Source organism: Nerophis ophidion, linkage group LG10 (assembly GCF_033978795.1).
Source record: "Nerophis ophidion isolate RoL-2023_Sa linkage group LG10, RoL_Noph_v1.0, whole genome shotgun sequence".
In the NCBI taxonomy this organism is placed as follows: Eukaryota; Metazoa; Chordata; class Actinopteri; order Syngnathiformes; family Syngnathidae; genus Nerophis; species Nerophis ophidion.
In genome coordinates, this window is record NC_084620.1 from 36,715,481 (window position 1) to 36,729,539 (window position 14,059).

Genomic DNA, 14,059 nt, shown 5'->3' on the forward strand with positions numbered 1-14,059 from the left:
TTCTTCCCTGACGTGGCATGAATTTCAAGTGAGAGTGGAAGAACAGAGGAGGGAAATAGGCTGGAAGATTTGTAGGGAAGCAAAGGTCGTCTCTGAGGCTCTGGGCACAAAACCCAGCATGGTTAATAGTGTTCCCTAAACTAAGATCATTGGAATCAGATATGGCAGAGAAAACTTCATCAAACTATTCAGTTCTAGTATAAATATGGATGTGTTTAAATGTTCAACCACTAGGTTGAACATTTATACACAGACTAGGCCATCTATTCAGTGGCCTAGTGGTTGGAGTGTCCGGCCTGAGATGAGTTCTGAGTTCAAATCCCGGCCGAGTCATACCAAACACTATAAAAATGGCCTGCTTGGCACACAGCATAAAGGGTTGGATTTGGGGGTTAAATCACCAAAAATTATTCCCGTGCGCGGCCATTGCTGCTGCCCATTGCTCCCCTCACCTCCCAGGGGGTGAACAACGGGATGGGTCAAATGCAGAGGAACTAGTGTGTTTGTGACAATCATTGGTACTTTAACATTTGTTAAGTCAGTTCTCTTTAATTTAACAAAGGTTTCTTTTTATCATTAGATAATTCCTCATCTGCCGAGCATATGCTTAAATTTGAGTTTGTGTTTATTTGGAACATGCATGCATACAACATGATACATCACAATTTCAAGTTTCTCTATTCAACATGTTTGAAAAGGAAAAGGAAGAAGCAGAGCTTATTTAATCCTACTCCCTTTCCTTTACATAGCAGTTGCAAAAACTTTTGTTCACTTCCTGTTCTCAATGTACTCACAATATAATCCGTAACTAATAACATTAAAAATAAATAAAGACAGACATAGTAATTATTGAAGTTATATTTCACATGGTGAGATGAGTAAGATTATCTAGAAAATGAATGGATGGATGAAATACATTCAGAATATTTATCATGGTTCTTCTTCTTTGTACTTTGTAAATACATTAAGTTTGGTTAGTTTCTTCAAGTGGATTATATCAGTATATTGTATGATTTCTTTGCTTGATCCATTCCATAATTTAATTCCACATACTGATATACTGAAGGTCTTAAGTGTTGTACGTGCGTACAAATGTTTTAAATTACATTTTTCTCTAAGATTATATTTCTCTTTTGTTGAGAAGCATTGTTTTATATTCTTGGGTAGCAGGTTGTATTTTGCTTTTGTATGATTTTAATTCGCTAAGTCGTGGAATTTCAATATTTTCGATTCAATGAATAAAGGGTTTGAATGTTCTCTATATCCAACATTATGTATTATTCTAACTGACTTTTGTAGATATTTCCGCACTATAACTAGCGAGCAGTAGAGAATATTAAGTGATTTTTGGTCTAGAACGTGCTTTGCTTTATTCATTATTGATGTGTTTCTTGCTACTTTATGTTGTATATTTTTTTATATGACATTTCCGGAAGTGCAAATATAAATTAATACACCGAGGATATGAGTAAAGGGAAATTGAACGAGCTCAACACATTCCTACAAACGAGAGATAATGATGCAATATGTAGCATGTTAGCATTGATTAGCTTGCAGTCATGGATTGACCAAATATGCCTGATAAGCACTCCAGCAAATCAATAAAATCAACAAAGCTCACCTTTATTCAGTGGCCTAGTGGTTTGAGTGTCCATCCTGAGATCGATAGGTTGTGAGTTCAAACCCCGGCCGAGTCATATCAAAGACTATAAAAATGGGACCCATTACCTCCCTGCTTGGCACTCAGCATGAAGGGCTGTAATTAAGAGGTTAAATCACCAAAAATGATTCCCGGAGCGGCCACCGCTGCTGCTCAACGCTCCCCTCACCTCCCAGGGGGTGATCAAGGGTGATGGGTCAAATGCAGATAATTTCTCCACACCTAGTGTGTGTGACCATCATTGGTCTTTTACCTTTAACTTAACTTTCTGCATTCACACAGTATAAAACGTTTGGTAGACAAAATGAGACACAGTGGCATAAAACATGTCTTTCTGTGACTGCATGTAAAAAAATTCTCCCATGCTAACAAACAATGAGTTCAAGGATCGCTGGAATTAGTGTCTTGCTCAGGACACAACGGACGTGACGAGGTTGGTACTAGGTGGGATTTGAACCAGGGACCCTCGGGTTGCGCACGGCCATTCTCCCACCGCGCCACGCCGTCCCTGGTGGCAGGAGCTGTGTGCTCTTGTGTCATCCTTTTATGTTACCGATGTTTCTCTCTTTTTTTCATGGGGTTTTCTTTTTGGGGGGGGTTGCCTTTTGGTTCGGGACCCTTTGGAACTGTGCGTCAAGGAGTGGCACTTTCGTGACTTCTGCAGTGCTTGTTTTGTGGATTTCTGGATCTGCCTCCTGGCAGCCTTTTGGCCGTGGGGACCAGCTGATGGGTCTCTGCCACACCGGAGTCCGTTTGGAGAAACTGAAGGGACAGGGCTGTGGAGCTGGCACTGGGCGCCGGGAAGGACGGGCTTCACGGTGTCTTGACTGAATGAGTGCGTATCGGACGCCTCGGTCTTGTTGGACGCATCCTCGCTCATTCATGCGGACTGGACACTGGCCGAGAGTTGGTGGGCGGCCGAGGGGTGGAGTCGGCTCTCTTGGTTGCTTTGTTGGGTCCGCTCCTGTCTCTGGCCATGCTCCCCCCACCCCAGCAGACGATGGCGTGGAACACCGCAGAGGCCACCACAGTGTGTGTAGGTGTTGAAATTATGTTTTTGTTCGGTTGCTTGTCCATGCATGCTGCAATCATAGGTGCACTATGTATATTATTGGTTGATTTTTTTTTTATTTAATTGATTTACTTTAGTGGCTGTGTAGAAGTGGCACTGCAGGAGTGGCAGCTGGTTGCATCAGCTCTGCTCTTTTAATGTCCTTTGATGTTTCCCTCTTACACATGTTTATGCATGCTATCGCTATGAGTTTTTTTCTTCCTTGGCCTCAGTCAGGACCCCCTCTCCATTAATTTTTATTTATTTATTAAAAGCTGTTTCCAAATGTTAACAGCCGTCCATTTTTTGTATTTTTCCAAAAACAATAACCTGCGATTTTAAAAGTTCTCTCTCTGAAGTTATCTGCACTACAAATGTTTTCCACAGTTAGGTATCAAGGCATGAAATCTCAGACAAAAGGTTAACAGAAACAAAACCTAAATCCACACGCTCCTACGTCTCTCCCCGGTGCCACCGACCCCGCCTTCTCATTTCTAGGAAACGTAGTCCAATAAAGCTCCTGATTCCAGAGATCGCCATGCATGCAGACAAATCAATAGACGGCAAACAAACAAAACAAGAACACCCGTAGGTGATTTCCATTTGCTCGGATTGACTTACTGTGGTGTCCTTTTTGTCGTTCCAGCGGGTGATGAAGCTATTCTCCCGCTCCATCTGCTGCACCTGGTCTTCATTGACCTGTTGGAAGCGCACAAGTAGGGAATCAATTGCGACAGATGCTGAAGAAACTGATGGAAAGAGCGCTGAAAAAACAAGGGAGAAGTTACTGCACATGTTTAATTAAAGGGAAACTGCTTTTTTTTTTTTTTGTAATTTTGCACAACCATGAGGGACAAGAACACACGTCTTTTTTTTTCTTAAGATTTTAAAGATGATAAAAATGCTTGGGAGTCACCATTGTAACCATCAAAGACATGCACCCTTTATTGAACCAGGTAAGAAACCCATTGAGATCAAGATCTCTTTCACAAGGTTGACCTGGCCAAGAGTTACCAGAGTAGTTTTAGAAAAGTGATGGAACTCTAAAACAATTAAGATTTACACCTTTTAAAAACACAGGCACTGTGCAAACGTCTCACGCTGTCTGTCCCTCAAGATAGGACGGAAGGCTTCAAATGGAAGTAGTTCAAAGAGTTACAGTTTTGTTAGTTGTATTCCATGCCAGAGGGGCAGCAATGCAACTTTAAAACCCTCCATCAACGTTTTATACACACACTGCAAATCTGCTACTATAGTGACAGACACATTCATAACAATATGTAATATGTACAATATTTAGGTCATTTTTAGCATTGCCAGAACTTATTTACTCGGCGCATTGTATGAACTGCCGCTTGAAAAGGTGAAACGTTGGAGCAGACGGAAGCAGGAGGCATGCATTGCCCTGCGGGACTGCTTTGAGTCTACAGACTGGGAAGTACTCTGTAAGCCCCATGGGACAGATATTGACAGCATCACAGACTGCATCACAGATTACATCAATTTATGTGAGGACTCCATCGTCCCTACAAAAACTGTCCATTGCTACCCAAATAACAAGCCCTGGATCACCAGCCAGCTAAAGGTGCTGCTTGATAAAAAGAAGCTAGCCTTCAGATGCGGTGACCGGGACGAGTTGAAGAGGATACAGTGGCAGCTTAAAGTCCAGCTGCAAGAAGGGAAAGATGCCTACAGGAGGAAGCTAGAGGCTAAACTCCAGCAAAACAACATTTGTGATGTGTGGAAAGGCATGAAAGCCATCACAGGCTTTAACAACAAAGCCAAACTGCTGGATGGGGGTGCAGACAGAGCCAACGAGCTGAATTTGTTTTTCAACAGATTTAGCAATGCACCCGTTACTGGCCCACCCCCCATTACCCCTGTCTTCACACCTCCCCTGAACATCTCTACACAAACTCCTTCTCTGATACCTGCCACTGCTGTTCCCCCCTCCCCCACTGAGAAAGTCAGCCCGGTGTGCCTGACACCAGGACATGTGAGACGACAGCTGGAGAGAGTCAATCCAGCCAAGTCAGCAGGCCCTGACCGAGTCAAGCCCTGGGTACTAAAGACTTGTGCTGCTCAGCTGACTGTGATCCTCCATTTCATCTTCAACCTGAGTCTGAAGCTAGAACGGATACCAGTGCTATGGAAAACATCCTGCATAGTGCCGGTGCCCAAGAAGCCCAGCCCATCGGGCTTGAACGACTTCAGACCTGTTGCCCTTACGTCCCAGGTCATGAAGGTCCTCGAAAGACTTCTTCTGGAACAGCTGAGACCCCTGGTGGCTCCTTCCCTGGATCCTCTACAGTTTGCATATCAGCACCATGTAGGAGTGGATGATGCTGTTATCTACCTGCTGCATCGTGCTCACTCTCACCTGGATGGTGGGAAGGGCACTGTGAGGATCATGTTCTTTGATTTCTCCAGTGCCTTTAACACCATTCAGCCAATTCTGATGAGTGACAAGTTACTCAGGATGGGTGTCAGTTCATCCATTGTCTCCTGGATCACTGATTACTTGTCTGACAGGCCCCAGTTTGTGCGACTGGGGAGCTCCCTGTCGGATACTGTGGTCAGTGGTGTAGGTGCTCCACAGGGGACTGTCCTGTCTCCTTTCCTGTTCACCCTGTAAACCTCAGACTTCCAGTACAGTTCCAGGTTCTGCCACCTGCAGAAATATTCTGACGACTCTGCGGTGGTCGGGTGTGTCAGAGAGGGACGGGAATTGGAGTATAGGACACTGATTGCTGACTTTGTGGAGTGGTCTCAGGCAAACCATCTGGTCCTTAACGTGGACAAGACCAAGGAGCTTGTCATCGACTTCAGGAAGAGTATGACCCCGCTGGAGCCCATCAAGATCCAGGGCCGGGAGGTGGCAGTGGTGGGGAAATATAAGTACCTTGGAGTTCATTTGAACAGCAGTCTGGACTGGAAGGACAACTGCAATGCTGTTTACAAGAAGGGAATGAGCAGACTCTTTTTCCTGAGGAAGCTTAGGTCCTTTAATGTGTGCAGCAAGCTGTTAGAGATCTTCTATCAGTCTGTTGTGGCCAGTGCCCTTCACTTCGCTGTGGTTTGTTGGGGGAGCAGCACCAGCAAAAGGGATTCAAACCGGATTGATAAACTGATCCGTAAAGCCGGCCAAACTATTGGCTTGCAATTGGAGGCGTTTGTATCAGTGAGGGACAAGAGGACACTGGACAAACTGCTGGCCATCATGGACAATCCTTCCCACCCACTCCACCAGACAATTGAGGGACAGCGGAGTTCATACTCCAACAGGCTCCTTCAGCTTCCTTCCCGCACTGTGCAATTCAAGAACTCCTTCATTCCACACTCCATCCAGCTGTATAATCACTCCCCATACAGCAACAGATAATATCCGCCTATTACCTGACACCTTCTATGTCGGCTACTTCTCTTTGTTGTTAATGTCTATATTCTATTTTCTGCTGGACTTACTCTCTTTTTTATGCTGGGGCTGCCAAATATACTGTGATAGTGTACATAGCATTTGGTATATATTGTATATATGTTATAGACATATCATATCTGTATATATTGTATACTGTACACATGATTAGTATATATTGTTTATATTCGCAGATTGGTTATATTTTACATTGCTATACCTAGTCTATTTATACCTGCATTGTCCTTTCCATCCTTACACTTTCCATCATTGTAACTAAGCTACTGTGTTGAACAATTTCCCTTGTGGATCATTAAAGTTTGTCTAAGTCTAAGTCTAAGCAAGAATTGGCGCTGCAAATGTGGAACTTGGAGCAAAGCTGTGCCAAAATAAATGGCCAAAAATTAACTGGAAAAAACGTCCCAAGTCGCTTGATCATGATGTGGGCTGATCTGTGCTGCTGACCTGTCTCCACTCAAGATGATCTCCTGCTGGCCCCACTATGGACTGGACTCTCACAATATTATGCTAGATCCACTCGACGTCCATTGCACCAGTTTCTCATTGTACTCCATTGGGTTGAGTTTTTTCTTGCCCTGATGTGGGATTTGACCCAAGGATGTCATTGTGGCTTGTGCAGCCCTTTGAGACACTTGTGATTTCGGGCTATATAAATAACCTTTGATTGATTGGTTGATTGATTGGTTGATAAATGTAAAACGTCATGCTTGTTATTACAAATACATACACAAGCTGTGTACAATCAAAATATGACATGTGGGCTAATGCTGTAACATGATTGTTCATGTTTTCCAGTCACTACAGATGGTCGTTTTTTTACGACACTGGATTTGACCAAGGGCTACTGGCAGATTCCCTTGTTGCCAGAGTCCAAGGAAAAAACAGCATTTTCCACTCCGGAAGGATTATACCAATTTGTGACGCTTCCGTTCGGCTTGTTCGGCGCGCCCGCTACGTTCCACGCTGCATACGCGGCCGCTTATCTGGATGATGTCATCATCCAGAGTAGCGGCTGGGGGGAACACATGCAGCGGATGGGGGCGGTACTTGAGTCCCTAAGGCAGGCGGGGCTCAACGCCAACCCGGCGAAGTGTGCAGTTGGCCGTAGGGAAGTACGGTATTTGGGGTATCACCTGGGAGGAAGGCAGGTGCGCCAGCAGGTAGACAAAACCGCGGCAATTGCGGCCGGCCCAAACCCCAAGACGAAAAAAGAGGTGAGGCATCCCCCTAACTGACCCCACCCGAAGGGGTGCTCCAGATCTGGTCCAGTGGATGGAGCAGTGCCAGCAGACGTTTGAGAGGGTTAAATAGGCCCTTTGCGATGAGTCAGTCCTGCACATGCCTGATTTTTCTCTCCTGTTTTCTCTGCAGGCTGACGCGTCGGGCAGGGGACTGGGAGTTTTTTTGTCCCAGCAGGTGGAGGGAATAGATCGCCCCATCCTATACATCAGCTGGAAGCTCTCCAACGGGGAGGCGAGGTACAGCACTGTGGAGAGGGAGTGCCTCGCCATCCGGTGGGCGGCCCTTCGGTACTACCTCAAAGGGTGCTCATTCAGTCTCTGCTCGGAGCACAAACCCCTCCAGTGGCTCCACCGTATGAAAGATGCCAACGCGCAGATCACCCTTTGGTATCTAGCTTTACAACCCCACAATTTTAGAGTGATCCACTGACCGTGGCCGACTTCCTCGCCCGCTCCCTCACAGGGTGGGGGGGTAGGCGCGACCGGTCTGCGTATGGCGGTCGAGATGAGTGGAGCGGGGCGTGGCCTGCGGGCCTGCAGCGAAGCAGGTGTGCCAGGACCGGCCTCGAAGACAGGTGCATAGATGGCCCACCTGGACCTTGTTATCTAATCACTTGTGGCTCTGTATAAAGCAGCAACCGGGAGGAGAGACGTGGTGGGAGCTGGGGGAGAGCGATAGCAAGACGGACAGTCACAAAAAGACAATTTCTGAAAAGCGACACAGAGACATTGTTGAAAGAATAAACCTGTACTGTTAACCTGAACCGGGCTCTTGTGTCGATGTTTGGTGGTCCAAAGAAACCACTGGGGAAGCACCTCCACAATACGTTTTTAAATACGTTAGTTATTCATGAGTCTTATTCAGTACATTTTATCTATACTTTTTTTCTAATCAGCCTGACCTAAGCCTAAGGTTCATGTGTTAAGTAATGTTTAATCAATCGATCAATCAATCAATTAATCAATGTTTATTTATATAGCCCCAAATCAAAAATTTCTCAAAGGACTGCACAAACCACTATGACTACGACATCCTCGGAAGAACCCACACATGGTTTCATATCATTTAACAAGGCTATAAACTCTAAGTAAATTATAGTTATTGAATATGCTAAAGATAAAGATAACTAATTCAGTGTTAATATTTGAGTGGGCCCCAGCCATGTCTGTAGTGGAAAAGTTGGGCCTTGAGGTAAAAAATGTTAATAACCCCTGATCCAGACCACAAAGTAGTGTTTTAAATGTACAAAACCCAAAACCAGTGAAGTTGGCACATTGTATAAATTGTAAATAAAAACCGATACAATGATTTTTAAATCCGTTTTCCACCTATATTCTATTGCATGGACTAAAAAGACAAGAAACTTAATGTTCAAACTGGAAAACATTGGGTTTTTTTTGCAAATTATAGCTCATTTGGAATTTGATACCTGCAATATGTTTCAAAAAAGCTGGCACAATGGCAAAGAATATTGAGAAAGTTGGAGAATGCTCATCAAACCCTTATTTGGAACGTCCCACAGGTGAACAGGCTAATTGGGAACAAGTGGGTGCCATGATTGGGTATAAAAGCAGCTTCCATGAAATGCTCAGTCATTCACAAATCTGTGAACAAATGCCTGAGCAAATTGTCGAACAGTTTAAGAACATTTCTCAACGAGCTATTTCAAGGAATTTAGGGATTTCACCATCTACGGTCTGTAATATCATCAAAATGTTCAGAGAATCTGGAGAAATCTCTGCAAGGCCGAAAACCAACATTGAATGCCCGTAGCCTTCTACCTTCGATCCCTCAAAAAGCAACTTCAGTGTGTAAAGAATATCACCACATGGGCTCAGGAACTCTTCAGAAAACCACTGCCAGTAACTTCATCTGTAAGTGCAAATTAAAGCTCTACTATACACAATGAAAGCCATTTATCAACAACACCCAGAAACGCCGCCGGCTTCACTGGGCCCGAGATCATCTAAGATGGACTGATGCAAAGTGGGAAAAGCGTTCTGTGGTCTGATGAGTCCATATTTCAAATTGTTTTTGGAAACTGGACGTCGTCGCCTCCGGAACAAAGAGAAAAGGGACCATACGGATTGTTATAGGTGCAAAGTTCAAAAGCCAGCATCTGTGATGGTATGGGGGTGTATTAGTGCCCAAGGGATGGGTAACTTACACATCTGCGAAGGCACCATTAATTCTAAAAGGTACATACTGGATTTGGAGCAAAATATGTTGCCAACCAAGCAACATGTCTTCATGGGCGCCCCTGCTTATTTCAGCAAGACAATGCCATGCCACGTGTTACAACAGTGTGGCTTCATAGTAAAAGAGTGCGGATACTAGACTAGCCTGCTTCTAGTCCAAACCTGTCTTCCATTGAAAATGTGTGGTGCATTATGAAGCCTAAAATACCACAACGGAGACGCCAGACTACTGAACAACTTAAGCTGGACATCAAGCAAGAATGGGAGAGAATTACAACTGAAAAGTTACAATAGTCGGTCTCTTCAGTTCCCAAATGTTTACTGATGTAACACAGTAGTAAAATTGCCCCTGTGCCAACTTTTTTGTTAGTTAATGATTATTTGCCCAAAAAAACAAAAAACATTTTTCTATAAGAGTATGGTCTACAAAGTGTAGCCATAGGTTCTTTGTAACTCATTTTGGACTCACACCAAAGAGTGTCACGTAGTTGTTGATGAGGTCGTGGACCACACGAATTTCCTGTGGCGTTTGTCCCTCAGTCTGGAAGAAGCAGGAGGAGAAGACCGAGGCCAGTTTTTTGCTGGGCATGTGGTTGATGTGTGAACACTGCTGAATTCTAAAAGACAAAGAAATGACCCCAAAATGTGTCTAAAACTGCCAAAAAAACAAACAAACAAAAAAAATTAATGTAAATGACCTGTAGAGGTGTTGCAGTACAGCGTCCAGCGTGACCCTGTTGGTTTTGGGCAAACTCTCAATAAAAGTGGAGTACTTCTTCACTCTCAAGGTCTCGTCCTTCTCGTCTAAACACAACGACAATCAAAATGACTTCCGGTGTTTCTTTTTCGGGAACATCAAGGTGCACGCACCCAAAGCAGACACCCAGTAGGGATAGAGTTCCTTGGTCAGCAGGGCGTCCTCAGACTGCAACAGGAACCTCTTCAGAGTGCCCGTGACATCCTCCAGGTGGTGCTCCTTCTCCCTCAGTTTGACATTACGGGCGTCACGGGTGAAGTCCTCCAAAAGTTCAGACATTCCCACTGGATCGCCCGGCCGCTGGTAGACGCCCTCTTGGCATAAACCTTAGAAAATGTGGTCATTCTGTTTTTAGAACATGAGACACACAGCAAGGTTGTAGGCCAGGGGTGTCAAACTCATTTTAGATGGGGGGCCGCATTGAGAAAAATATACTCCCAAGTGGGCGTAGAATTATAATCACGGCATGATAAATTAAAAAATTAAGACAACTTCAGATTATTTTCTTTGTTTAAAAATAGGACAAGCCCATTCTGAAATTGCACAAATCATAATAATGTTGGAGTTTTTTACATTCTAATGTTGCAGTTAACTGTATTCTATCTATATTGGTCATAATGTATATTTTCTGAATTAATCATGTGATAATGTTCATGAGTCAACTCATTGGTGTTGTCAATCTATCAAGATAAAAAAAATTATGTCAAAATCAAATTACAGTTTGTTATTTATGTAGTTTGATCATTTTTCTCGACTGGTGCACTAACGTGGTTTATTTTGTACATACAGTAGTGGTCAAAAGTTTACATACAGTTGTAAAGAACATAATGTCATGGCTGTCTTGAGTTTTCAATAATTTCTACAACTTATTTTTTTGTGATGCAGTGATTGGAGCACATACTTGTTGGTCACAAAAAAAACATCCATGAAGTTTGGTTCTTTTATGAATTTATTATGGGGCTACTGAAAATGTGAGCAAATCTGCTGGGTCAAAAGTATACATACAGCAATGGTAATATTTGGTTACATGTCCTTTGGCAAGTTTCACTGCAATAAGGCACTTTTGGTACCTCCTCTTCCTCCTGCCATTTCAACCTTTCCTACCTGCCTCTTTACGAGGCGCAGCTAGGTGGCAACACATCAGTCTTCCTGTTTATTCTACTTGCCCTGTACTGTATATTGTAGGTCTGTTTTTAGATAGGTTGTATTGAAAACTGATTGCATTGTACTTTTTAAGTGCAATGACAATAAAGTTCTACTCTATTCTACTTAAAAACTATTTGTTGAAAGAAACCCTGAATTACTGCATTAATTTTGGTTAAAACCACCTTTTTTGTTGAAACAAACGCCTTAATTAGATGATGTTCGACTATGTACAGTCGTGGTCAAAAGTGTACATACACTTGTAAAGAACATAATGTCATGGCTGTCTTGACTTTCCAATAATTTCTACAACTCTTGTTTTTTTTGTGATAGAGTGATTGGAGCACATACTTGTTGGTCACAAAACAACTTTGATGAAGTGTGGTTCTTTTATGAATGTATTATGAGTCTACTGAAAATGTGACCAAATCTGTTGGGTCAAAAGTTAATGTTAATATTTGCTTACATGTCTCTTGGCAAGTTTAACTGCAATAAGAAGCTTTTGGTAGCCATCCACAAGCTTCTGGTTGAGTTCTTGACCACTCCTCTTGACAAATTGGTGCAGTTCAGCTAAATTTGTTTGTTTTCTGACATGGACTTGTTTCTTCAGCATTGTTCACACGTTTAAGTCAAGACTTGGGGAAGGACATTCTAAAATCTTAATTCTAGCCTGATCTAGCCATTCCTTTACCACTTTTGACATGTGTTTGGGGGTCATTGTACTATTGGAACACAAAACTCTGTGCTGATTATTTTAGCTTGTTCTGAAGAATTTGGAGGTAATCTTCCTTTTTTTTTTTTTTAGAACAGCTGTTTCTTTTCATTCAAAAATTTCAGGTAATTTTTTTTTACTTAGCCAACTCATCCCGCGGGCCGGATAAAACTTGTTTGCCGGCCTGATCGGCCTTGGGGCCGTAAGTTTGACACCCTTGGTGTAGGCCAAAGCAATTCACAATGCTCTTTGGACCATTCTGAAATATTTTGGTAAAAAAATTTATAAAAAAAAATAAATCAATCAACATGGCTAAGAAGGACGTGACAGTGATAGTAAAATTGTAACCTTGCACAATGTCCCACTTGTATTTACTGCACCAAATGTGAGCATGCAAAAGCAATTTGTGTGTTTCTTTGGCTATCTTTGAGACTCTTCTTAAAACCCATTTTTTATAAACTGGCTTTTAACCCAGCATGAGACTTTAAACTGTTTACATTTTTTAACTGTTTTTAACTCTTTAACTGATTTTTATCTAACAAATTGTTCTTAGGGTAATTTGTATTTGCTTTTTCAATGTGTATTTTACTTCTGTTTTAAATGTTATTTTTTAGTCTGTCCTTTGCCTCTCTTACTTTGTGGTGTACAGCCCTTTGTTCTTCTACTGTGTTGTTTTTAAAGGGATTCATAAATAAAGTTGGTATGATATGGCAGTGGTTCTCAACCTTTTTTCAGGGTTGTACCCCGTGTTAACATGTTTTTAATTCAAGTACCCCCTAATCAGAGCAAAGCATTTTTGGTTGAAAAAAAGAGATAAAGAAGTAAAATACAGCACTATGTCATCAGTGTCTGATTTATTAAATTGTATAACAGTGCAAAATATTTCTCATTTGTAGTGGTCTTTCTTGAACTATTTGGGAAAAAAATATATAAAAATAACTAAAAACTTGTTGAAAAAAAAAAGTGATTCAATTATAAATAAAGATTTCTACACATAGAAGTAATCATCAACTTAAAGTGCCCTCTTTGGGGATTGTAATAGAGATCCATCTGGATTCATGAACTTCATTCTAAACATTTCTTGCCATAAAAAGAAATCTTTAACATTTCATGGAACATGTCCACAAAAAATCTAGCTGTCAACACTGAATATTGCATTTCTTTAGACAGTTTATGAACTTACATTCATATTTTGTTGAAGTATTATTCAATAAATATATTAATAAAGGATTTTTGAATTGTTATTTTTAAAATATTTTTTTTTAAATCTCACGTACCCCTTGGCATACCTTCAAGTACCCCCAGGGGTACGCGTACCCCCATTTGAGAACCACTGTGGTATGTTTTATGTCGAACTATTTATCTCCGATTTTTAGTCTCACATGAATGTTGTCCTCGGCTAACTTTTCCTTCTTCAAATGTACTCACCATACTGAGTGACGAACGCAACGCAGCTCTCCACTATAATAGGAACGCCGTGCTTGGTGAGTTGCTGGTCGCCGAGGGCCTTGCCGTTAGTGCCAGCAGCCTGCGTAATGGCCGAGTACCACAGTGTGAAGTCCATGCTGTTGAAGCCATGGATGTAAATGGTTCTGTATCACAGGGGTTGGGGGACGAGGGGAGTGGGAGTACAGAATTGCAGCTGAAGTTTAGAGTGTTTGCCGAAGCATTGCTGAGTCATGGAATAAAAAGCAAACGTGATTAAAAGAAAGCAGCAGAGCACACATGCGTCCATAAACAACTAACAGATCCCTACGAGGCGAGTATCAAAAAACACACAAACAAACCGCAATTAGCGCAGCCAGTATCCTCCTTGAAAAAATAAACACGGTGTTCAACCGTGAGTCTACAGCGAACCTT

General features: G+C 42.4%; 1 protein-coding gene across 3 annotated transcripts in view; it reads right to left on the bottom strand.

Annotated features, from left to right (window-relative positions):
* The window catches only part of arap2 (ArfGAP with RhoGAP domain, ankyrin repeat and PH domain 2), a 288,224-nt gene that overhangs the window by 32,142 nt on the left and 242,023 nt on the right, over positions 1-14,059 (bottom strand). For all 3 annotated transcript variants that reach the window (XR_009808512.1, XM_061913586.1, XM_061913587.1), the window contains exons 20-24: positions 13,628-13,791; positions 10,458-10,670; positions 10,286-10,391; positions 10,057-10,204; positions 3,333-3,410 (exon numbers count right to left, since the gene is read on the bottom strand). Coding sequence is in view for 2 of the 3 variants with exons in the window: in XM_061913586.1 (XP_061769570.1) it covers positions 3,333-3,410; positions 10,057-10,204; positions 10,286-10,391; positions 10,458-10,670; positions 13,628-13,791 (709 nt within the window). In the remaining variant the exon portion in view is untranslated. The remainder of the gene's footprint in view (positions 1-3,332; positions 3,411-10,056; positions 10,205-10,285; positions 10,392-10,457; positions 10,671-13,627; positions 13,792-14,059) is intronic.